Genomic DNA, 26,342 nt, shown 5'->3' on the forward strand with positions numbered 1-26,342 from the left:
GTCTTTGATAATGATTCTCCCACTAGTTGGCCATCCACTATTGCACATCTTTGATTTGAAAGATAGAGAAATATTTGCCCCTAATATCTTACAGGGCTCAAAATCACCTAATACTTTCCATTATTGATAATTTTATATATGTAAATAAATGGAGTGATACTAGTTTTGTTAGTGTCAGCATAAGTAAAGTGTAGAGACTATTTCAAATGAACAGGTTACAAGCACATCTGAAGATATGTCAACTATACACTACATGTATAATACTGGTTCATCAAATGTAACAGCACTAGTATAAATTCTTCCTCAGACTAAACTGTTATTAAAATCACACACAAAAGTCCTGAAAAACTCTCCATGCAATAAAAAATGTAACAAAAACGAGAACAACATAACACAATTTTTATTTTTTTAAGCAAGGTTTTTTTTTATTACAATTAAGTTGTTTGAAACTTACAGGTCAAAGACAAGGATCAACAAAACATTTAACAGAAAAAGAAACTCAATCCCTTTCTTTATTTTCAGCAGCTTTACTACATTTCTTCATGGATTCAATTTCTTTCTCAAGTTCTGCACATGCTCTTTCAATTTCATAATTCTTACTGACAAGTCCTACCCAGCTAGAAAGATAATAAATAAATTTACATTTCAAAACTGAATTTTTATTTCATTTACAAAGAAGTAATATTTCATAATTCTTACCTTGAGAAGGAACAGACTCAATGGTTTCAAATGTAACAGCATTATTAAGCCTTTTTAAAATCACAACTGCAAGTGCTTTATTTGAGTAAGGCTTAATTATCAAACTTATCCTTAAATTAACTAGCTAGTATTGCTATGTATCCTGTTGATAGACATGAGAAAAGTACTTGTACACTGATTGGTTGGAGTACAGTTAATATATATAGCTATCAGCTGGGCTGATCAAATTCAGGAAATTGCATCAGAAAATGCACTGGCCACAGAGCCAGTTAAGCACTGCACCACTTCTGAATCAGGTATCCTCTCATCATGAACAATTATGAACAAACTAGTGGAAATGGAAGAGAGCATATCAAAGTGAGATAGGATAAGTAAAAAAAGTGTTCCCAATAAGATAAACAAGTAACTTCATCCCACAGAAGGAAAGTAGGTAAAGGAGGATGTGTTCTATGGTGTAAAATGGCTATGGAGTTTCAGACAATACTCAGTAAGTCAACTACACACAAGATTTCCTCTCTGGGTACCAACATCATTGTGAGGGTACAATAAGAATCATATCATCTTCACCTAAAAATGTAGATGAGAGGAAATGACTGACCACAGGGCACGACACAGGAGTGGCACTGAGGCAAGTATCCAGGAATGTGTCAACCTGTATCTGAGGGAAGTTCATCACATGCAATGAACTCCCATGACTATGAGATTAGTCCAAAGGTCAATAATGTTACCATTGCAAGAGAAAATAAGGGAAGGCTCAGAAATGTTCCTATGTGGAACCCACCCAGAATGATGCCTTTAGGGTTAACCACCACAGTGGCTTTGAACTGGTAAGGGCTCTTATACTCATTTAGAAGAAGATTATGTGAAAATATGTTTTAGAGAATTTAGAGGGACTACTACACAGGAGACAGTGCAATGAGTGATCATGAAACCCTATTTTGAAAAAGCAGATCACACCAACTTGTTCAATAAAGATATGGCAGGAACGTACAACTATCTCATTCTACTTTATCCATATGGTCCACGACTGGTACTGTCTGGAATGGGCATATCTGTGAAGCAAGATATCATGAGATTATTCTCCGAAAAATGATTTTATGAAACACCGCCATTTCAAAGGTAAGTGTGCACAGCTACAGATAGAACATGTGAATCAACATGATGTACAGCATGGATTTGTGCAGAAGAAAGAATACCTGGTCAGGCATCACTTGCCACAGAGTGGAAACTGCAAAATGAAACTTGAAGCAAGGGTTCCTGCAAGAAATGAAAGCATTAATAAAGACTTGTGATGTAGTGTCATAGCTGTATCAAAGTATGAAGTAGAGCCACAGGTGGTAGGCTGCAGAACCTCATCCAAAGGTTGACCAAAATGAGAACCAAGGGAAAAGATATGATTGGGGATTTGATGGGAGGTAACATCAAACAATGTACGTTGGGATAAAGAGGAATAAGCCAACTGGATAAAATGATGAACCCAATTGGTAAGGATAAAGGGAGAAAGATTGCAAGAGGAAGAGGGTTGCTAGGGGATAAACAGATAGAAAGGTAACCTCCTGTGGGTGATATAATAACAAAGGACACACACCAGGCATGGAAGTCTAATTGGATCAGGCTGAAATGAAAAATAGAATGATAAAAATGGGCAAAAAGGAAGAGCTACCCTTATAAGCTACCAAGGTTAGGGAAGGAAGGAATGATCAGGATAAAGGAGAAGATATGTTGGGTGGTACAGTGTACGAGTTATTTCAATAATAGAAAAGAGAAGGATATATGGTTTAACTCTTAAGTATGGGGACTGATCTCACAACCATTTTGTGCTTGTTATAATTTTCATTCTAATACTTTCAAATTAGTAAGCGTATGTTCATGAAATTTAGCAGATTATCAGTAAATGCTAAAAGGTTTTCATGTGCAAAATATCAATTTCTTTTTTAATTAAATTTTAAGGTTGGTTAAATACTGTTTTTCTCAAAATGCCTTTATTAGTTTTGGATGTTGCCTATCTGACATGCAAAGTAATTTTCATTTTAAAGATTAAAAATACTTTTACACATCAGAAAATTTTCAAATTTCATGCACAGAATCCTTACTATGTCCAGATAGTTTCATTAAATGTCTCTTAATAAAAAAAAAACTTTATATTTTATGCTGTTTCTTCTTACAAATCTCTGTGTGTTCAGTTGACTTGACTGATCCAGTAACCATCATATAAAAATTACAAAATGAACATCAATTATGCCTTTTTTCATTCTAAAATGACTACAGATTATAAAAATTGTTCCTCCATTATAAGTTGTCTGTTATATTTTCAGTTATTAAGAGAGACTGATTATTGATTGATTGATTATTCGGAATTAAGCAGAAAGCGACACAAGGCACTATTTGTGCTCTGCTCACCACAGATATTTAGATTCAGTTTATAGCAGTGTGAGTCCACAGACATATTACTGGGGGTTTGTTAAAAAAAACAACAACAACAAAAAACACCACTGAGAACAACTGCAGCATACAGCCTTCCCCACACAAGACTCTAGCTAATGGAAAAGCTTATATTTATAAATAATATTGACTTTACTACTAATTTTCTGTATAGATCTGTGATATAAAGAACCATTCAACCAAACTAGAAAAAAAGGAAAAGTTAAATATTTAATACAAGTCTTACTTTGATAAATTAGAAAAAAAGATAAATTTCCTAGTTTTTACCAACTGTTCCTAAATATGAGAAAAACTGAAAATCAAATTCATAAATCTCTTCAGACATATCAGCCAGAAAATTAGATAAATTTCATATTTATTACTGATCAATCATACTCAGTTGCAGAGTGCATAAGATGTAACTGATAAGTGAAAAGCCAAAAATTACTATATTAGCAATAATCTAAATTCTATACACATTTAACATTCAAAAGCTTCAAGCTCAGAAGTAAGTATGAAGGGTTAATACCCTAAAATATTAGGTTTCCATGCTTGTGATGGACAAAGCAGAGTAACCCACCAAGTAGGTTTATGCTAAACACAGAAACATATCCAAAATAAAGAAAATAATTATCGATAATATCTGAAAAAATTGTTCATGGTTGCAAAAGACAACATTTTAGTTGGATTGACCATTTAAACATTTTAATACAATTTATACTTAAATCTAAATAATACCATTATTAATAACAGTAAAAAGAATATTTCAAAATAATGTATAATTTGCTTGCTTGAGAGCAAAGTAAAATTAGGTTATTTTCAATGTCTGCAGCTGGGAATCAAACCCAAAATTTGAACACTAAGTTCATGAACTTACCACTGTCCCACTTGGGGACAACTTAAAACCTCAGTATACCTGTAGTACTTCTAAACAACAAATAATTAAAAAGTGTTAATAAATCAGTTAACAATTTATCATCTTAACAAATAAAATTATTACCTTGCTTCAAGATTTCTTAGTTTTTCTCCTGCTGCTTTTTGACTAGATTTACGTTCCCAGTTTACTTCTTGAATTTGTTTCCTGCAGAAAAATTAAAGAATTAAACAGATATGTTGGTTCTCACCTTGAAACGTTTATATAGGTTCTATACAAAACTCATCATGGTCATTGGTTATCATTTTTAAAGAGATATTCTATTAGAAGTTGCTTAAAACCTGTTAATACCTATATGTATTATGGATACAGCCTAAAATTTAAAAGTTGAAAAGTAGCTATTAATTTTTAAAGACTTAAATTTTTGGATAAATTTAGTAACACTCATTATAGAGAATACTATATTTGTAGCTACAATAATAAAATTGGAAAAAAAAATCTCAGTACTGTATGAAGTTTACCATTCCTAATCTTTACAAGTTTTATTGTTATTGCTTTTCCTTACATATCAGTAATACTACAGTTTATCTTTAGCTAGAAAACAAAATATTACAATTTCTGATTCAAATAAGATGGAACTACAGTGAAGCACAAAAAACTTTAATCTTTGATCAGGAAGATAATCAGCAACTGGAGATAAACAACAAATAAAACAATGAAATTATATTTTTATAGAAGCAGAAAATGAAGACTCATTAACCTGTTGATTGCCAAGTATTTCAGCTGCTACAATACAACTTTAATGCTTCTTCATTTTGTAACTTTTTTCGTGACGCCATTTTGGATCAAAAGTGAAACAATTTGTAAGTAGGTCAAATGCATGTATGGTGCAGACATCTAGAGTTGAAGTTAGGTATTATTGAGAATGAATTAACTCGTCTGTGGTACTGTGTTACCGATCGGCTTGGACGAGTTATCTGGTCTACAGCATTGAACATGTTAATGGAGAATTGCCATTTCAAAAAACAAAATCACTATAAAGTTACAAAAAGAAGAATCCTAATCTTGAGCCAGTGTATCTCAAATTATTTTTATCTGTCAGAAACCAGTCTTGATAAAATAAGCAATATTTCTGTATACCTTTTGTTCAACACAAGTAGTGAAATACACAGAAATCTTTCACAAAAAGAGATTAAAAAATTTGTAAAGATAAAACATCAATCCTACATACTTAATGAAAGAATGAGCAGGTAACGTTATAGTTTTGCATGTGGTAATCTTACATTTAGCAGTAACTAGCTTTTTACAGCATTTATAATGTAATTACTTTGTTCCAACAACATTTTTAAAAATGACATTTTGAAAAAGTTTTGCTTAATTGTGTTTAAAAAGCTGTGAGTAACTACACTTTGTAACATGAAGTTCTTGACATTTAATGAATGTATTAAGAAACCAATATTAACAATAACCTCAGTACAAGGGCTCATTTGATCCTTCAAGGATGTCCCCTCACACTGAAAAAACACAAAAATTGAAACTCAACCTTCAGTTTTCATGAAATCAATTATTACCATAAACTTTTGTAAAGTGCTGCCCTCCACTGCTGCTTTACTACAACACACTTCATGAACTAATAATCTCATTAATAAATTAAAATTATCTTAACTGGAGTCAGGTGCATCTTTTCCCAATCCTTATCTTGTGTCTTATTTTCTTAGTAAATAGACCACCAAAACATCAGAGACCTTCCTGTTAATGACCCCCCCCCCTCACAGATAATTTTACACATTTCAATAAGATTACATTATCTTTTTTATTTTCTTAAGAGCAATTTTTAATACATTTTAACCTATCCCTGAAATCATCCTAGTAGCACTTCTCTAAACCCTTTCTAATAAAGTCACCATTGTTTGAGTTCTTAGAAAAAGAAGCTAAAACTGTACACAGTGTCCCAGGTGAGGCCTAACTTGTGGTTTGTAGATGGATAATTTCCTTTTTTGACCTGTAATCAATTTGACTACAAGAACATCCTAAAATTCTTTTGACATTACTACAAGCAGCAGTTTCGTCTCAATAGCTCAAGTCTCATAACACTATATATTTACATAAATTTACTATTTTTATTACATTGATCTTCCATTTGTGCATGTGCATTCATGTTACCGTATCCAAGAATATAAAACTAGCCTTTACAAAGTTACCTGCTTTGTCTGTGTTTTAGTGTAAGATACAATCACATTTCATTTATAATATATATGTACATATATTATTACAATTTACAAATAAGTTATTAAATTATTTCTCTTGAAACACAGAACAGTAAATAAAGAACTATAGCAAAATATTATCTCTTCTAGTCATAAACTGCGTACTCATTCACCACTTACTAGACGTTGCTAAGCCTATCAAATTTTGCATGCGGAGAATGTGAAACAAAATTATTTTTTTTAAAGTTTTTACATATACATTTGAAATAACAAAAAATAATGAATCACTACATTAATACCATAGAATTCTACTATAATTTAGTATTATAGTAGTTTAGTAACTTAGCTGTACCTGGGTCTACAAATAAAATTTTGAGCTGACTAAACTTGTAAGATTGAAATCTTAGATCAAAAAAATAAGTTTATATCATATTTCAAAATGGCTGAGAAGTCAGTAGAAGCATATTCGGAGCTTTTGAATGGCTATTCACATGACGCAGACAGAAATGTGTGTACATAAGCAATATCTCAACATATAGAAAAGACAGGAGATTCTTATTTTATATTATAACTTGTTAATATTATTATTTTAAGTTCATTATTCCTACAGAACTACAGATTTTGTATTTGAACATCACAAACATATAATTTGAACCAATGCTCCAATTAACATACCATGTGACAAAAAAATTTGGATGTGTTCTTTTAATATTTATTTTAAAATGACAAATAGCTATTTATGTGGGAAGAGGTAATGTACCATCACAGAAAATGATACAGAAAGAACAAAACTGTCTCAAATAAAAATGCTTAGTTCCAACATGAAAGGATCCAGAATCAGTGAAAGAAATAATAGGACATATGTTTCAACATTGCCCTATGCCTGAAAAGTGATTACAAAAGAAGCCAGACAAATTGAATAAACGGATGATGAGTTGACAAGATGATGAGAGAGTAAATACCTGAAGTACAACAAAATTTACCAACAGTTCTTAAGGTGTGTACACATTTCACTAGCCACAGTACATTATATGCCTAAAGTAACAAAACATTCCTGGGCTCAGAGAGATCAGATGGTACAAACATTACTCTTTTGGGACAGAGTAACTTTCCATTAACTGATAAAAGAAGTGATAAATTTTCATTTTGAATAATGACCCTTTCAACCAAAGATGCATTAATTAAACACAAGCAGTCTTTTACACAACGTGAATCTTAAATTTTAAACAAAATAAAATACATTAGAAATTTGCCACAAAATTAACATTAATAAGTAATGGTTAATTCCAATATTCTGATAAATTGAGTATTTATTGGTAAAATCTTAAGCTTTCTACATTAACAACAAATATTTTTCCTTTAATGAAACATAATAATGCTTAAGACAAGTGTTCACTTCTTTAGAACTAGCTGTAAAATGTGTGTATTTTAGTAAAAGTGACCAAATACATATCTACAGCTTTCTCATAACACAAATATGTAAAGTATAGCTTTGAATATATGTATGACAACTTATGTTTTGCTTAGTCTGAAATATACCAAAAAAATACACGTCTTATTGAAAAAACAACAAAAAACGGACATTTTATTGAAGAATAAATGTAGTTGATAGTCAAGTACATCAATATGACAGTATATATAGTATATTAATATAGAAGTAATTAACCAAGTATAACCTGTGAGGTTAAAACATACCTCAAGTCTTGAAGCTGTTTTTGGGCCTGATGTAAAAGTTGTACCAAAAGAGAGTTGTACATCTTCCATGCTTCACACCCATACTTGGACATCAGTTCTAGATTGGCAATTCTATACAAGGTTATAAATATATCAACCAGATGTATTTATTTTATATATGTAAAATCACTTAGTTCTTCAGTCATTCATATCAAAACTTAATTTTCATTCACACCTTTTTAATCCTAAAATTGGGAATTGACCACAGAGAAATTAATAAAAATTGTCTTTAGTATCAAAACTTTCAAACTACACAACTTCTATGCTTATGTATTTACCTCTTGCACTGAAATTTCTATTGGAAAGTCAGTCCCCTCCATTTCTGTCAGGAGTTTCCAAAAACCAATGTTTTTAAAGTAATTAATCTACACAAGACCTTCTTCAGTACTAAAATAGTTAATATACACTGTTAAAATGTCCAAAAGTTATGTTTATCCTAGTCTCAGTTGCAAATGTATTGTTAGAAAGCATGATATTTGTATGAAATACAAATGTTTTAGTTGCAGATCTGATGGGGTTCCTGTTGGAGTGCTTTTAACGAGATTAGTTAAAAGTACTAGTCCACTCAGAAAAGGACAAAAACTGTAAATCAGAAGGAATAACACACCCTGTTGTTTTTATTGTAACTACTTTATAACTGTCTTAGGTCTATCAGTACCAAACAGGCTTAGATATGGTTGATGAATCTCAATCAATACAAGTCATAGTTGAGAACATTTATTGTTGTTTCTATTAAGTGTTCAGACTGTCCTTGATGACATGAATATATTGAGAACCATTCTTGTGAAAATCAAGATCAAAATAAAGTGGTTTTAAAAAATATAGCTTTGCTTTGGGAGTTTTGTTGCATTTTTTGAAGCAAAAGATAAAACTTAAACTTATCTAAAGATTTATTTTAGAAACTAGTCTAGTGGGTTTTCTCTTCTTTAAAGTTGACACCAAAATATGGTAACTACTCTGTGATTGGTTCACAATTTTAGTAGTACAAAATATGCCAAAAAACAATTTAAATAGCATTAGTAAAGTACTGGGTAAATTATTGGATAAAGCTATTATCAGAAGAAATACACAATTAATGGAGCCAATATTTGTGGGCAAATGCAACATATTTACCACCAAATCTCAATATGGTGAATTTTGACACCAGGTAAATATAAAATTATGTATATCACTATTTGGGACCTGCAAAAAATATATATTTGTATCAAATCCCATGTAAAATGGTCAAACTGTGGCCAAGAAATTGATCCAAAATCCCAAAATTATGCTTTTTTTGTGAGCTCTAAACTTGGAAGAAAAAATAAAAGACTCGAAATTAAGATATCCAACTTTTTTATACATCAGTATGTTGGGTGAATGGAAAATTATATTTCTGCCAATTTTCTTCTTGATTTCTGTAAATGTGAGTATACAGGAACCAAAGATATACATATTTCTAAGTTCTTTGACCTCTGACCACATAAAATCCTGAAAGAAGCCTAAATCAAAAAATTAAAGGTTTATCAGAGCAAATGAGACAAAGGTATAATTCTACTAAGATTCAAATCAATCTCCTGAAATATGAAGGAATGATGATTGATTGAATAGTATTTAGAAAGAAAAAACAGCACATCTTTCTGCAGAAACATAATTAGTGTTGTGTATATTACAATAAAAGACTGTTACTGGTAAAAGTTTCATGTAACAGACTTACAATTCTAGTTAATCTACAACAATAACAGTGCTGGTTTTATTAAATAAAACAGATTCAGACATACAAATGAATGGTATAAAGTACTTAAATACAAGTATATACACACACACATTGAAGCTAACAGTATGAACAACAAATAAAGAGTTAAAAAAGGGTTTTTCTAGAAAAGGCAAAAACCCAACACACACACATACAAACTTCAGTAAAGTCCTAAATCTGCACAATCTTATAGGAATACATAAGATAATTCCCAATATAGCCTCTACTGAAGGTCTTCACTTAGCAGAATACTGATAAATTCCATAACATTGAATGGAAAGCCACAGTAGATCCATACAAAAACAGGATATCGTGGAGAGAACACAGTATTTTCAACACTTTTTCTTCTATTTGTTTTAAAGAATACAATGCACTTTCAACCCTGGATTTTTGCTATTTGCATTAGAGAATATAGTATACCTTGCAAACTAACAATTTGCAACCTGCAATAAAAAATATACTTTGCAAAACAGACTTTTCCTATCTGTATTACAGATTACAATGTACTTTCTAACCTGGAATTTTTCTACTTGCAATAAAAAACACAGTGTACTTTTGAATCCTAGTTTTTTTCTCTTACAATACAGACCACAGTACTTTGCAAAACTAACTCTTTTTTAAACACATTAGGGAACATACTATATTAATTCAAACTTCTATTATTATAACTTCTTTCTTAATTGTATACATAAAAGTATTGTTGAATAAACAATTTTTTGCAGGAAAGTTATTACTTTTCCATTCATGTATGTTTTTTACTTTTGGATGTTACACTACAGACACAAAATTCAAATTTTAATTACATTTTCTACCTTTATTCATTTTATAACAAATCCATATGAAACCAGTAAAATAATTTTATATGGTTTTCTTTCATCCTTAACAATATACAGCTACCAGTGCCAGGAGTACATCAAAGAAACAAGAGACACTTAAGTTTAACAATACATCAATATTTATTACAGGTTTTTGTTTTGTTACCTTGTAGCCTGATGTTCCAATTGAGCAAGAGAGTTGTCCACACACTCGTTCCAAGCTGCTACATCGGTCATCTTTCCTGATAGAGGCTGGGGTAACTCGTATCTAGTTTTACACAAAGTTTACTTGGTGTAATACTCCTTGATGCCTGAGACATTCTTAATAAGTAGGCTGAATGGGATATGACACATATAGTAGTGATTGAAATCTTATTTACATCACCAATTACTTGAATAACTATCACAGGGTGGGAAACATTAAGTATTTGAAGCATAATTACTAACCAAATATATATAATTGCTAAACTTCAACATTCTGCAACAACATTTCTAAAAGTAGAAAAAAAGTATGTATCAAAAGTTTTCAAAAAATTCATGGTATATGAATTATATCCACAGTCACAAAAAGATGTAAAAAATTAACTCTTGTTAATATCAGACAAACAAGTTGATATCATCATGTTCTGAAGAAATACCATTTTCAAGTGGGTTGGATGGCAATAATGTGCAATTCTATCAAGACAAATCACATCTAAGTAGGCATACTAGTTCTTGCACAAGATGCAAATACATGTGGAGGTACAATTCACAGATACCTCCTGTTAACTTCATCTTTATGTTGTTCAAATAAACCTTTGGAAGTTATTTTACATGCACTGTTGATGGACTTCAGAAAGCATGTAAAGAGTACAGGATAACACTGAATTGAGTGAACTCTGTGAAACTACACTGCAGTATAAATTGCCCTGCAGAGTATAAAGTCTATAGCCAAGATCATTACAAAGAATATCAACAGCGGTAGAAGAAGGGGCTTAATGACTGTAAAAACACAAGATTTTCACATGGTTATATAAGTGTGAATTTTAATTTTTTAATAATGATTTCTTTATAGATAAAGATGTTACAAACTGTTTTGTATGAAAATTTTTAATTATGAATGCAAATTTTATTTAAAAATAAATACAAATTACAATGTGTGTAATAAAAAACAGAATATAGATGAAAGAGGACTTTTTTATGCCCTTTTAAGACAATTTTTAAAATGTCAAACATTTTAAAGATGGTAATTAGAAATGCCACAAACTGCAATTTCAAGTGAAAATATGTATTACCATGTATTATCAAATCAGGGTGTATGTAGTACTTTAAAACTTAAAAGTTACAATTTTCCTATGCAGAAAATATATTTCTGATAGCTACTTCTCTCCATTCACATGATTAGCTATATGCAAACATTTTCTTTATGCATGTCACAAGCCTTGGGCAAAGGATACTTTAGTAGATGAGAGATCAGACTGGAAGGTTTTAAATAGGGAAATCACACCACTTCTGAGCCAGGTATACTCTTTGCCCATGTATCGAATGTGCAAGATATCAGGGCAGGAAATTAGAGGAGCACATTCAAGTTGGAGAGAATGTGGTAGGAAATTGATCTTAACCAGGGAAAAATGTTGCAACTCAATCCCACAATGAGATAGGTGGTTAAACAAGGATGTGTCTCTTGGTGTTGATTAGCTATGGTGCAGTGGACCATACTTGGTAAGACAACTACACCCAAAACTTACTCAGTGCAAGGGTAGGAATAGGATCATATTGTCTTCACTTCAGACTCTGAGAATCAGGGAACTGAGAACCACTCCATCTTCTGAGTATGACACAAGGACGATCTCTGAGGTATCAATCAGGGGAACTTGACATCCAACATCAAAAGGATGTCTATTACATGCAATCATCTATCCCAACCATGAAACAGTCTGGTGCCATACAAATGGCAATAACATCCTTGTAAGAGATAACAAAAGACTGAAACAGAACAATCCCTGCACCATTGCTGTGACCTGTGTAAAGATTTATGTTGACTGGTTCAATTTAAATCCAAAACTTAACTGCAAAATAGTGGCATTCATGCCAGTGTAGGACAAGGGCTCCCAATCAAAAAGCTGAATTGTATTCTGACATCTGACTTCTTTGTACTGATTACTGCAAATTAGAAGATGTGATGTCAGTTACACCCACAGGACACCACTTCCCTACTCTGCACTGAATAGTTATAGCCATTTTTGAGTGGAACCTATTCCATGGTTGACCACCTCTGCAGCTTGAAATTGTTAAGTGGTAGAGACTCCCATACTCCAACAGAAGAAAAGGAGAGCAAATATGTGTCACAGAGTGTAGAGAAATGTTATCACCCAAAAGAGTGCAATGGGTGATAATAAACCAATTTTGAAAAGCAGAACATACCAATATATTAACTGAAGGATGACTGGGATGAGCAGCTATCCCTTTCTGCTTTACCCATGTTGTCAATGTAAAGAAAAAAATGTTAAGTATTGGTTTTTGTTTGTCACATAACATGTCTAGTTGTATTATCTTTCAGTTTCTATTTTATTACATTCACCATACAACATGTACAAGTATCTAACAAATTAGAAACTCGAATTTAAGATACAGACATGCTAAATATAAAATAAGAACCTACCATCTCCATGATTTGCCGAGATATTAACACATTTAACAAATCTACTAGAGTGGCTCTGCCCTTCAAATCAATCATTTGAAAGTTCTTAACTATTATCACCAACTACTAAGTACCTCAAGTTTGTAAACAATAGAAAGAGAATTATCCCCTCTCATAATTCTGGAAATTGTTTTTAAGTACCATAAGGGTTAAAGAAAGAATTTTGCCAAAACTGTAGATGTATGATCAATAAGTCATTTCTTTGAATAAGAATGGGATTTTTCTTTCAACCCACTTATACTTTACTTAGAGACCCTACTAAATTACAAGGATTTTGAGGATACTAATATTGTAATTTGATGTTTTTTATTTTTCAAAAGTTGATGTTTGAGCCTACAAAAATTATCATCTTTACACATCCAACCCACAAGACTAAAAAAGGCTTAGGATAGAAAGCATGTTGAATGCAAAATTTCATAATATGGGTATGTACTCGAAATTAATGTTTTTTCAATGCATTTCTCATTTACTTTCTATGTTTTAAAAAATATAACTAGAATTTAAACATTTATGAATAATTAGTAATATGTATTTATATAATTATATAGATACATAATGCACAGAAGCTGAAATAGCATACATTTGTAGGCCAATACATGGTTATGCCTACTGCCTTTGTGTTATTCTAATTGTCTAAACTGACTTAAATTTAAAACCACATTATACCACATTCAAAACTTGAAAACTTTAAAACAAGAGGGAAGCAAATTTTTTGAATATGTGTTCAAATAACACCATACACATATGCTGTGAAATTCGACAGACATCAGATAGATGAACAGTAGTTCTGAAACACTTGTGATGTAAATGGATTAGTGTGGATCAGAACCTAAAATGTTTATCTGACCAGTGCAACTTTGAACCACATAATAAATATTTTCACACATTCTAACTGCTATTTTATTACCCTTGCAAGTTTCTTCTGTAAGTGTTGTAGGAAACATAAGCCACTTAGCCCAATATCATGTTCTTGGTGCAAGGGCATGTATGAATGACACTTTTCTGTTTTGCATGTGCATTTTCGGTCCTGAGGGTGCCATACTGCAGGTGCTATGTGCAATGATGGGATAAAATGTATGTTGAGATGGTCAGTGATGTTAGCTTTATTTACAGTGGGTTTAACTTTAGATGTTGAATGTGAAATAAACACAGAATATTTATGGGATATGTTTAACAGTTGAAACTCTCAGGGTGTGTATTTTGAAACCTCATGATTAAGAGGTTCTAGAGGCTATACAAGTGAAATATGAGATTCTTGAGACAAGGTATTTTTAATCTCAGAATGAAAATCACTTTGCTCTCATGCCAGTTTCAAAAATAACTGACACTTACACAAAAAATATTAATAAAAAATATTCATTAAAGAATCAGATTTTTCATGTGCAAAAGTCTTGTAATGTTTACTAAAAGTTTACCACATTTTGTGAAGATTCACTTAATGTATTAGGAGTTACTAGAATGTTAACTGTAACAAGTACAAATAATTATGAGTTTGATCTGATGGGCCTAGGCAGTGTCAGTAAAGTTAAGGAAACCATCCAATGAAAACAACTGACTAAGAGGATAGACATACAGGAATTTGTGTGACCAATTTCGACTGAACGCATCAATAGCCAAAGCTTGAGAAGTAGGTACCAGGAACCAAAAGAGGAGTAACTTGTGATTCAAGACAGTGGCAAGTACACTGATGTAAGGAAAACCCCATTGCAAAGTCACCAGAAAATGACAGGATGGAGGGATCATTCCATTGGATAAATCTTGTTGGGGTATTAGAAACAATCTGCAATCAGAATGAAGTACCAGGAACATGAAATGCAATTAAACAAATGTAGTACATATGGGTTAATATATGAGATCCAAAGTATGAAAACAGAGGGATTTTGATTGAGTGATTGATATATGCCACCAACATCAAACTGTTAGAATGAATCATCACCAGACAACACTTAGTTAGAGGGAGGAAGTGATTCAAAGACTGATGGATGACTAGAAGCTGTATGGCATAGATGTGTAAAACTGTTCATCTACAGACCAACAATCCAAAGCCTTCTGGAGATTGACTCATGCACCCCAGCCCTAAAAGGATGCATCAGTAAACAGATTTAACTCCAGACAAGAAGGATGAGGAGAGACTCCCACAATATGAGAGTCTTTTCCAACCTCCAAATCAGACTGTCTGCTAAGGAAGAAGGAAGAGTAATATGAGCATTCTGTGGATCCTGAGCTAGACTCCATTAATTATGCAGGGAACATAAGTATGCATGACTGAGGGGAACTAGTAGTGTCATACAAGACCACATCCCTAAAAGCGATATGGCTTGAATGCAGAAAGTGATGGAACAGACAGAGTGTGACAAACTGATGATTCCATAGAACAGAGTCAGAAAGGAGAAGGTTGGGCCTGACTGAGGTGAGTGTTGAAAAATACTTAAATATACAAGATAGTTTGTAAGACATTGTTAGTACTTCACCAATTTATTCAACCAGCCCATGCAAGAAACAATGTGAAGGAGCCTACAGGGTTGAGCACAAAAAGGCTACCCCACCCCGTGATAAACAAACCGAAGATATGGACAAAATCATGCTGAAACAAGAACATGCATGTAAGCATTGGTGATGTCCACCTTGGACAACCATGAAGATGAAAAAATGCCCAGGAAAGTGAGAGAGTATTCTATGGTGAAAAGGGGAGGTGAACAAAGGCAGCTGAGGCAGGACAAATCAATAAAAAGGGATGAATAAGGGTTAAGAAGAGAAGGATGAAAAACTGAAACTGATGCCACATTTGGCCTTGACTGAGACAAACAAGACCAAATGAGAAAGGATAGACTGCTGTTGGACTAATTCCACCTGAGATTCCAAAGACTCTTGGACTGTATCAAAGATGAGATGCATTAAAAATAATAGCCCTATATAAATACTAGAGATAAGGTACAGGTAAACTGGTCCTTGATAATAGAGCACACTGACCCAGAAGGTTCTAAATACAGAAAAATCAGGTATGTAAAGACAGAGCTAAAGATGATAAACAAGCCAATGTGGAAGTAAGGAGAGAAAGGATGTCCCCAGACAATTCATCAAGATGAATTGTGGAAAGATAGAGCCATGAGGGATAAGATGTAGGTGGGAAAATTGTACGTGGGATAAATTAACAGGGAATTTGGGGCCTTTCCCCAAAGGAATAAAACAAAATACAACAAATGCAAGTAAAGATAAAGACAGACTGCATGATGATAAGTGAGGGCAAATTGATCTGAAGCCTGTGATGGTTGAGGCATGCTAACTCCATCGTGCAACTGAGAGGTGAATTGCTCAGCATGGACTTGAATATCAGAGAATGGGAGAAAACTAAATAGTTTGTAAGAATGTGCATTAAGGAAAGATGTGGGTCATAAGAAATAGAAGAGAGGGATAACACATCATATATCTGAGAAATAAGGTCTGGAAAAACCTTACAAATGAAATGCTCAGGAAAGGTATGAAAAGACATGGCAGATTCAGGTCAGCCTGCACAGGTTTAACAAGTTCATAAGAAAGTGGGGCAATGTCAGGAAATAGAGATTGACCCATGTAATGTGCATTATCCCTGCAAACAAATGTAGTCAAATCCTCTATCAGTTCACCCCTACCAAAACCTGTGATAAAGTGCCTGTTGAAACTGAGACTCCCAAAGTGGCAACAGTGACTCATAATTCTTGCTTCAATAGTTCGCAAAAGCAAATTTATTAAGTAAGGACAACTAGAATTAGGTGAAATTACTGTTACATTGAAGAAAACTGCATATGTTAAAAAACTGTAACTACTTTGTTTTGTTTTGAATTTTGCACAAAGCTATAAGAGAGCTACCTGTCTAGCCATCCCTAATTTAGCAGTGTAAGACTAGAGAGAAGGCAGCTAGTATACACCATCCACTGCCAACTCTTGGGCTACTTTTTTACCAATGAATAGTAGGATTGACCATCACATTGTCATGTCCCAACAGCTGAAAGGGTGAGCATGTTTGGTGTGATGGGGATTCAAATCCCAAACTCACTATAATACTAAAACTGATTTACTGTTTTGATGAGCCACAATAATGAATATACCTGTACATATCTTTAGTTTCTGTTATTCAATGATATTCTACACCATGTGAACAACAAATCAGGATTTAGTGACTACACTACACAAGAGAAATTGTTAATGTTATAACAGTTAAAGAAAAACTCATAACAGTCTAACTACTGAAAACCTTGAATGATAACAAATTATAAAAAGTTTAGACACTTGTATTATTCAATACTTCTCCTAAAAATATTTTCTACTTCCAAATAAAATTTATGTGTGAGGTAGAATACAGAAATTATAATTATATTCTATATAGTATAATGTGTTTTGTAATAATGGTTCTTATTATAATTTTTAAAACTTTCTTGTATACACTGCTATGCAAATTATGTTGACAAAAGAAAAAAAGTACACAACAGCTGTTTTCCACTTGTGACAGTTAAGTTCAAAATTGCAGCAAGAGTTTCCATATTATTGACTTGGCTTCTTACTAGTGTTCCACTTTTGGTAATTGACAAGTTTATGTAAATCTGTCTACATTTACCAGCATTTGTTGTTCTGTGTAAAATTCAGTTTTCTAAACTTTGACAAAGTTAGCTACTGTACATGAAGTAATTTTCTTTTTCCTACTTAAAATAACCTCAGATGACAAACTTAACTTAAATTTCAACATTACTTGATATGTAAGTCGGTCATTCAGAAGGAGTTACTGTAATGACTTCTTTAAATATACATTAGTTGTTTCCTTTTAAGAAAATCTTAATTACCTTTTCATACTCAACATTTCCATCGGTTGCCTGGCTTGAAGTCTTTCAAATTCTGTTCTCATTATATCTGTCTAAAATACAAAATAAAAGCAAAAATGTTTGGAGATTATTAGAATTTTTAAAAACGTATAGTAAGCCAGCATACGTACAACACACTTATTTCTATACCCAGTTCTTTGTCAACCATCTATAATGACTATGACTCAATAATATTTCAAATGTAAATAATTTAAATTTAGCCTAAATATTTTACTTTATGTTATACATAAATGTATAGTTCAGTGAAGTAAGTAATGTTAAGAATTAATGAGTACAACTTCACCATACAACAGTTACATTGTATCATATCATGTTATTAACCATTACAGCATGATGTTTTACTTCATATTGAAGCACCACATACCTAATGATGACATCTAAAAACTGCCTTAAGTTGAAACTGATTCAAGTTATGGCAATTGAATCTTTAAGAAAGTTTCTGAAGAAAACTGTGAATGTTCATAGCCATGATGCTTGTTTTTATAATATCAATCAGTTTCCAAACAATGTCATGGTTTATTTAGTTACTCTAGAAATGTTTCTGCTCATATCCTTTAGCAACATTTCAATCAAAGCTTTGGCAGATTATAATTATGGAACTACTTTTTATTTTGTTAAGTTTTCAAAAAATGTTGTATCTCTTTGTAGCTTCTTGTATCACTCAGCAAGTTTCTGAAAAAGGCTGCAACAGATCTTAGCTATACATACATACAAATTCGTATTTTTTACCAGGTCACTGGAAACCCAGTATTCACCCATTACAACTGTTATTCAGTTATTAAAAAAATTATGCAAAGTTTAAGTCAAAGTAATGGAAATAGAGCTGCAGATAAACTATTATTTATAAGATAAAACAGGAAGCAAAAATCAGAAATAAGCAAAAGAGTTGCAATTCAGAGAATTAAGACAAAAGTGGAAGCAATCATATTGATACACTCAGATTAAGTTATTCCATTTGCTGTTTTCCTTTACTTTTCCATCCAAATATTTGTATTTTTTTTTTATTATTTGCAGTTTTAGATATGTTTTTACTAGAAAGATAAAGAGCATCCACTAATGAAAACTGACCAAGGGCATGTGAATAACTGGGGATTTTGGGTCTCTAATTATGACTGATTACCAACTGCCAAGTATCCCTTTTATTGCTTCATCCCTGGCTAGTTTTGTGTTGATTTTTTTTAATAAAAGGAAGTTACTACAGGCTACTTAAAATTATTAAGCATTTATTAAAAATAAAAAAGCACTGAAAAACATTACACAGAAGATTCTAGGGAGGAATGATACTCAGGATAAAAAATGCTGAATATCAACTGCAACTAGGAAGCTTCCCTCGAATGGGAAATAAAGTGAAATACTTGCAAAGAAAAAAGAAACAAAGCATATTTTCTTCTTTGAAGAGTAACAGGAATAATTAATATTGGAGAAGTAAAAAAGAGGTTTCAAAGTCGCCAAATCATAGTTCGCAGGGCAGAAAACTGGCAGTAAATCATGGTAAAAATTCAAAGTGGAACCCCTTCCTCAATAACCAATCTAGTAGTAATTGAAAATTTGAGAAAGCATGGGAGAAAAAATCTGAAGTTTATGAACACAGAAGTAACTTTAAAAAATATATGTCATTCCAATATTATGAGGGAGTAAAAAAAATAAATACTTCAAAAAATAAACATACAAAACAAACACTGTTAAGCTTGAGAATCAAAAAGTCTTAAAGTATGAAAGGAAGTATTTAGAAAAAGGTTATTTGAATCAAGCATCAAAACTTTATATCATCTTAAATAAAAACAGTGATAAAAATATATATATTTACACTCTTCAGTCAATTTAACTGAAAACTTACCAAAATTGACCTTTGTAGTTTCCATGCTTTGCATATCTTTGTCAAATTTCACACGCTTTCAGAACTTAAGTGCATTTTGTACACAGACAAAAAACAAGTTTTAATGATATATTTTTCACTAACTCTTTTCTCCATGAACATGAAGTCAAAGTGCTGACTGTTCTAAGTGCATGTATTGCTTAGCATTTGTTTAACATGCATCATTTTAACACATTATGGCAACTAAATCCAACAACAGAAGTCTAAACTCTTTGTAAAGACATTCATAAATGAAAAAGAGGTTGTTTTTTAATTCAAATGACACTTTTATTCAGCTTCAAACCATAATACTTAATTGTACCAAACAACATTTCATGAACAAAATAGTTTCTGGTATATAAAGTAAAACTTCAAAACTAAGAAACACCAAACATATGAGCTGTCACAAAATAATACAATCACTGATTAACCAGAAAAAGAAATGACTTGAAGATATTGAAATTGAACAAGATTGCCACAAATTGTTTTTCTTTGGCAGTAATTACCCCTTTCACCATGCATGTCACAAGATTTTTAGTGAGTTGTATTCAAACATTAATTAAGTTACTTATCATTTATGTTATACCAATTACCACAGCATTAAACTGTAGTTAACAATCCATAATTTAATTGTATGAAAGTTAAGTTCTTAATTCTACATGGCAATTTAAAACAATTCTGAATTTACCCTGGTGTGAGAAATGTGAGTTTCTCTAGGCATCTCCTCTTTTCTATTCTATTCACTACTCCTTTAATAAGTATAAAATTAATGTGAAGTATTAATTATAAAATTGTTATTAATCAGACAAGTTACAATTTTTTATAGCCTGAAATCTTGTCTGGTTACAGAGCCACCATGAATTTCCAAGAAATGAACATCAGCTTTGGCTTTGGAATATCAAACTAAAACATTAAACTGTGGTTTTTCAGATTTTCAAATTGCAAAGTGAACCTAAATATTTTATCCCCTCCATCTCAAGACTCAAAACACTTTTTGTCATCTGAAAAATCTCAAACTTCATTTATGTAATTTAAAAAACCTCCTAAATTTCAAACTTTGTTTTAAGTAAAACTATATCTAATTTGTTATTTTCTCTAACTCTATAAAAGGTTGGTTAATCTGAACAAAAATAAATCTTACCATTTTTTTCCTCCTAGAATTACTACATGAAACTATATTTATTTAACCAAAATAACTTTAAACTTCTAACAATATACACTTGTTTCTACTTAAATGTTATTGTTATATTGCTCTTTGAACTGTGCATATCTAATATTCCCCTCTCATTTTACTCTTATATTACCCTGTCAAAGTACATAACTCAGTAGCTACTTGCAAACTGCTCATGAGAATACTGAGTGAAATTATTTTATTATTTCCTTATTTTATTTAATCCAACCAAAGCGTGTGAGAATGTGTGACCACCATAACTCCAACAGGAAAAAACCTAGAAACCTGAAATTTTGCCCACATACTAAATGAACCATATTTAAACAGAAATATGTGCACATGTGTATCTTCTTGGGAGGTAAGCAAGTGAAAAAGCACACAGAAAAGAATATATGGCCACCATAGTTTCATGAGAAAAAACCTAAAACTTGAAACTCTCCACCCTTGCAAAGTGACTCCTGAGGGTGTGCACTTGAGTATTATTATTTATCCATGTGTCTGTGTATACACAAACACCTTTTTAATGAGCCATGCTAGCAAGAACAACATAGAAAAGAAAGAGTTCCTTATATTATGAACAGAATTAAAACCAGCCAGACAGATGGAAAAATATGTCTGTGTATGTATGCTTGCCATAGCTCCCTCCAGAAAACAAATATTTTGTTCAATTTTGAAGTTTATACACTTGATTTTCTACTTTCAGCACATACACTCTTAACAACAATATTTGGTTTTACTTTAATACCTTGATAAATTGTACAAAAGCCACTGCTGGAATGCATTGTTACCAAAATGAGCTGACTTTTCTGTATATTGAAACTGATATAATCATATTACTATTGTTAGTATAAGTTGAGTCTATTTAATAGGCTCTGATCTGTTTGGGAAATCAACCAATATCATCTCAACTGAAACTGCAATGGCAAACAACTGTAATAGATTCTTATAAAATGTGATAAAAATTTGTAATATCAAATATAAATGTGAAATATTTATAGCTCTTTAACAATAAATAAATCTTAATTTATTATACTTTCTTTATGGCTTTTTTATGTTTCTAGAAAATAAAATTTTTAAAAATATTTCTGACTTTTCTATGCAACAACAAATTCAAAATACACACAATGACACAGCCAACTAAAATATATCAACCTAACAGCATGAACAAAGCTAGGCACTTTCACTAGTTTTTAAAAATAAAAGGGTGTGTCTGTATATGACCACATAATTCCAAGATGAAAAATCCTAAAAATCTTAAATTCCACACACATACTAAGGGGCTCAAAGGCTGTGTGCATCTAGGTATTACTACTTATCCACAAGCATGTATATCTGAACACATTCTTTTGTGAGTTAAGCTGGCAAAAATACACATAGAAAAGAATGTGACCAACAGCAAAACACTGAAAGACCCGAAATTCTGCACTTGTACTAAACAGACCCTAAGCATGTACACCTGGATAATATTACTTATCCACATGCATGCACACATGCAGCTTTTTAATAAGTGTTAATACCCATACCAGCCATTCTGAGATACATTTGTATTTCAAGTGGGTTTCTTGTCATGAAGAAATTTATAATTTGACACTAAATAAATCAGTTATGCAAGGTCCCTGTGACATAACTGATATAAACATTAACACAAAAATGAAGGGTAGGATATTAATCTATACTTTCTTCAAATGACTTATGAATTTATAACAACACAGTAACTATTTCCATACATTGTATATTATGTCTATTCTTTAGATCTAACTCAGTAAAATAAAATTATAGTATTGATAATATAAATTTTTCATACTTCAAAACCATGGAGATTCAAGGCAGGTAAATGTTCAAGATAGTTTTTTGTAGGCCTGTAACGTCTTGTCTCTTCTTCTACCATAGACAATACCTAAAATATTAACAATATGTATTACTACAAAATAAAGTGCTAAAACACACCTTGTAAATACACAATTACTTGTACCCTTTTAGTTCTACAGGCTGCTGTTTGTGCTAGTAATTACTAATCATAGTATTCACACTTCATTGAAAAAAATGAGAAAAAAAAAGGATTTTTCTGGGAAGTATTGCAAAGGGAGAGTATTTTGATTGTGCTGATATAAAGTGTAATGTTTCTATATATTAAAAGTGGCAAGAATGTCATTTTTAATACTATATTTACAAATTACATCAATAAAGATATAATCAAACCTTCACTTACAGTTCCAGCAAAAGTTGTGTTCTTGTTGTGATTAGAGTACTTTTATATAATACTGTATTCTATATGACATGTATGTAAAAGCTTTTGCAAGCACATGTCATCAGCCTGCTACTACTTGGGTTTCCTGCAGAAATATAGTTCTTGGCCATGAAGTGTATAATTATGAAGTTGCAAATATACAAATCTTCCATAATCAAAATAATAAATCATTGCAGAACAAATTAAAAAAGTTAACAGTTCTATTATATGCTGAATTTGCACTGTTTATTTCAAGGCTATCTCACTAAACATAAATCAACTTCAAGAAAATTGCCATAATAGCTAAACATTCCTCTACAACTTAGTAGTTATCAATGGGTAAGTTTAGTACCAACAACATGGTGTCAGCAAGTAGGTACTTAGCAAATAAGACAGTGATATATCAAACAATAGTTCTTCATTAATCTGGTTGGACTTTTGTATCCAGCAGCATTTTGTATTTGGAAACATACACAGAAAACTTTCACACTGTTCATTTACTTAAAAACAAAGCCATATAATAAACTTTGTAGTTCTTATTCAACAATTCATAGGCTGAAATATATATGCACACACACACTCACATATGTTGGCACAATTCCAACAACTGACAACATCAAAACCACATAATGAACTGGAACTGTATGCAGATAATACATTGGCTTGACTGCAGTTTACATCATAGCAGGTATGCATCTGTCATTTTTGAAATAAATAATAAAAATCTCTCTTGTAATTTACTACATAAAACCATAACTTCATACTTGGTGTTTAACATTTGGTTGTTGACAGTTTACATTTCATTTATTAATGTGATATAAATTATGTTTGTTTTTGTGTTTTTTGAATTTTGCACAAAGCTACTCGAGGGTTATCTGTGCTATCCATCCCTAATTTAGCAGTGTAAGACTACAGGGAAGGCAGTTAGTCACTAGTCATCACCACCCACCACCAACTCTTGGGCTACTCTTGTACCAACAAATAGTGGGATTGACCGTCACATTATAACACCTCCACAGCTGAAAGGGCAAGCATGTTTGGTGCGACGGGGATGCGAACCCACGACCCTCAGATTACGAGTCGCACGCCTTAACACGCTTGGCCATGCTGGGCCTTTATAAATTATACATACTGGTTTTAAATTAAAGAATCTTAATAGGGTTACATCTTATTTCACTTTATCACAAGATTCATGCAAAGTCTCAACTTACCAAGTAATGCTGCTTTGTTTGCATAATTTAAATTGAATGTTCACGTGATGTGAAAGTTCTATTTATAAGCACGTTAACTGTTTTTTACACCACTTATTAAATAAATGATTCAAATTGCAATGTAAACCTACTACTTTTTTACTGTGGCAATTAATAGCGTTTTTTTTTTGCTCCTTAAATTAAACGGTAGTCTCTAGTAACAGTAGTAATGAGTAATATTTATAGTTCTACAAAAACTTAGTAATGGTAGAACTAGTAGTAGCACAACTACTAATTTGTATCACATATGAATCATACTCAGCTTGCATTACTAAACGTTAAACATGAATTTAAAAAAAAAGATACATTAAAAATATTTAATTTTAACATACTGCTTCTCGAACTCCTGGATCATCATATCCCTGATCAATATAAGGAAGAGCATCAACAACTACTTCCCCCGCCATGATAATTAACAGTGCCCTCTATCTTTTTGGAACAATTTGCTATAATAGAAGACAAAAACCAAAATCTTTCTGTCGCAATGAAGTGAAATATTAACCTTAAGTTCAAGACATTTAGAACATAAAAAGGTTTATTTTATTTGACATCATTCAGAAGTTAATACTATTCACTGTAATCGAAAATTACAATTGTTCTTAGGCCACCGAAACAGTGTGCTGATACTCGCGGTAAAGCGAATGAAATTTTAGAAATATAGTAAACAAGTCGAAATTTCATTGTATAGATCAGGGGTTCCCAAGCTTTTTATACCTGTGGAATTTACATCAGAAAGAAAAAAACATTTTGGAGACTTAATAGAAAAAAAACAATCGGTCACTAGCACAAGATAAAGTTTACTTCAAGCTTTTAGAATATAAATTTATTAAAAATATCAATATTTAAAGAATTTTTTTTACTTCTACTTACTTGTTTAAAATTTTCTGCTTGCAAAATTTATATCAGTAAAAGTACAGTGTACTTATTTATTTATTAATAGCTCGGATGGGCTTCTTTTTGTTCACAAAGTAGTTCAATATTTGGAGTTATGGTTGTTACCTGTAAGCGCAGATCATCTTCAACATTTAGCCTGTTTCTAAATCTGGTCTTTGTAGCTCTTTTATAGTTAAATTGTTGTTGGAAAACGCATCAAACTTTTCAAAGCTCTGTTACTTATTGCAGGATATTCCATGGCCATTCGAATCCAAAATTGTGTAATTTCTTCCTGCTGAAATTTGTTTTTAGGGTGGTGTAATCGGTTGAAATTTCTACAAGCTGTTCTTTCTCATTCAAAGGCAAATCGTTGGTATTTCCAGAGTCAACAAAGGGATTTTCAACCTACAGTAATTTTTCAAAATGAGGAAGAAAGTACTCCTCAATATTTGTACAAAAATCAGATATGTGCTGCAAAACTGAAACTTCTGCATCTTCACTTAAGGAAATTTCATTCATATGTAAAAAAAACAAAAAAAACATTGAAATTTTCGAAGCAATTAAGTTTTTCCATAAGCATAGATTCACCCTAAAGTTTTAGCTTAGATTAAAGCACTTCCATTTTACTCTGACCTTTGAAGTACGTTACCTTGGTACACTGCACTGTAGCATTCACTTCATTTAGATAGGCAAATATGTAAGAAAGGTAAGCCACTTTCTGGATCCAGCATTCGTTCCTTAATTTGTACGCAAGTTCAAAATAGTATTCAGATAAAAAGAAACTTATCTATTCATGCAGTTCATAAAACCGAGTATGCACTTTTTCCCGAGAAAGCTATCAGATTTCAGTGTGAAGCAGCAAATTTTTATGCAAATTTGGAGTAAAATGGAGATCTTCGCACTGAGTGGTCTTGATTTTATACAATTAACTATTTTTATGACATTACCCAA

The 26,342-nt window shown here is 31.8% G+C and overlaps 1 protein-coding gene across 1 annotated transcript; it reads right to left on the bottom strand.

Annotated features, from left to right (window-relative positions):
* Positions 1–397: 397 nt before the first annotated feature.
* BCAS2 (BCAS2 pre-mRNA processing factor) lies at positions 398–25,003 on the bottom strand. Its single transcript, XM_076473464.1, has 7 exons — positions 24,851–25,003; positions 22,846–22,938; positions 17,977–18,047; positions 10,649–10,750; positions 7,897–8,007; positions 4,121–4,201; positions 398–617 (listed from the first exon to the last, which is right to left on the bottom strand). The coding sequence occupies exons 1-7, from the start codon at positions 24,923–24,925 to the stop codon at positions 500–502; spliced, it is 651 nt and encodes a 216-aa protein (XP_076329579.1). The 5' UTR covers positions 24,926–25,003; the 3' UTR covers positions 398–499.
* Between the last annotated feature and the right edge of the window lie 1,339 nt (positions 25,004–26,342).

This window comes from Tachypleus tridentatus, chromosome 12 (genome assembly GCF_004210375.1).
Source record: "Tachypleus tridentatus isolate NWPU-2018 chromosome 12, ASM421037v1, whole genome shotgun sequence".
Lineage (NCBI taxonomy): Eukaryota > Metazoa > Arthropoda > Merostomata > Xiphosura > Limulidae > Tachypleus > Tachypleus tridentatus.

What these genes read in the sequence shown, in the direction of transcription:
- BCAS2 (XM_076473464.1), bottom strand. Translation starts at nt 24,925, where the DNA reads ATGGCGGGGGAAGTAGTTGTTGATGCTCTTCCTTATATTGATCAGGGA. An exon ending in AAACAGCTTCAAGACTTGAG is followed by an intron (nt 4,202 to 7,896) that starts GTATGTTTTAAC and finishes ATTTTTCTGCAG; the next exon opens with GAAACAAATTCAAGAAGTAA. An exon ending in CTAAGAAATCTTGAAGCAAG is followed by an intron (nt 618 to 4,120) that starts GTAATAATTTTA and finishes TTATCTTTCTAG; the next exon opens with CTGGGTAGGACTTGTCAGTA.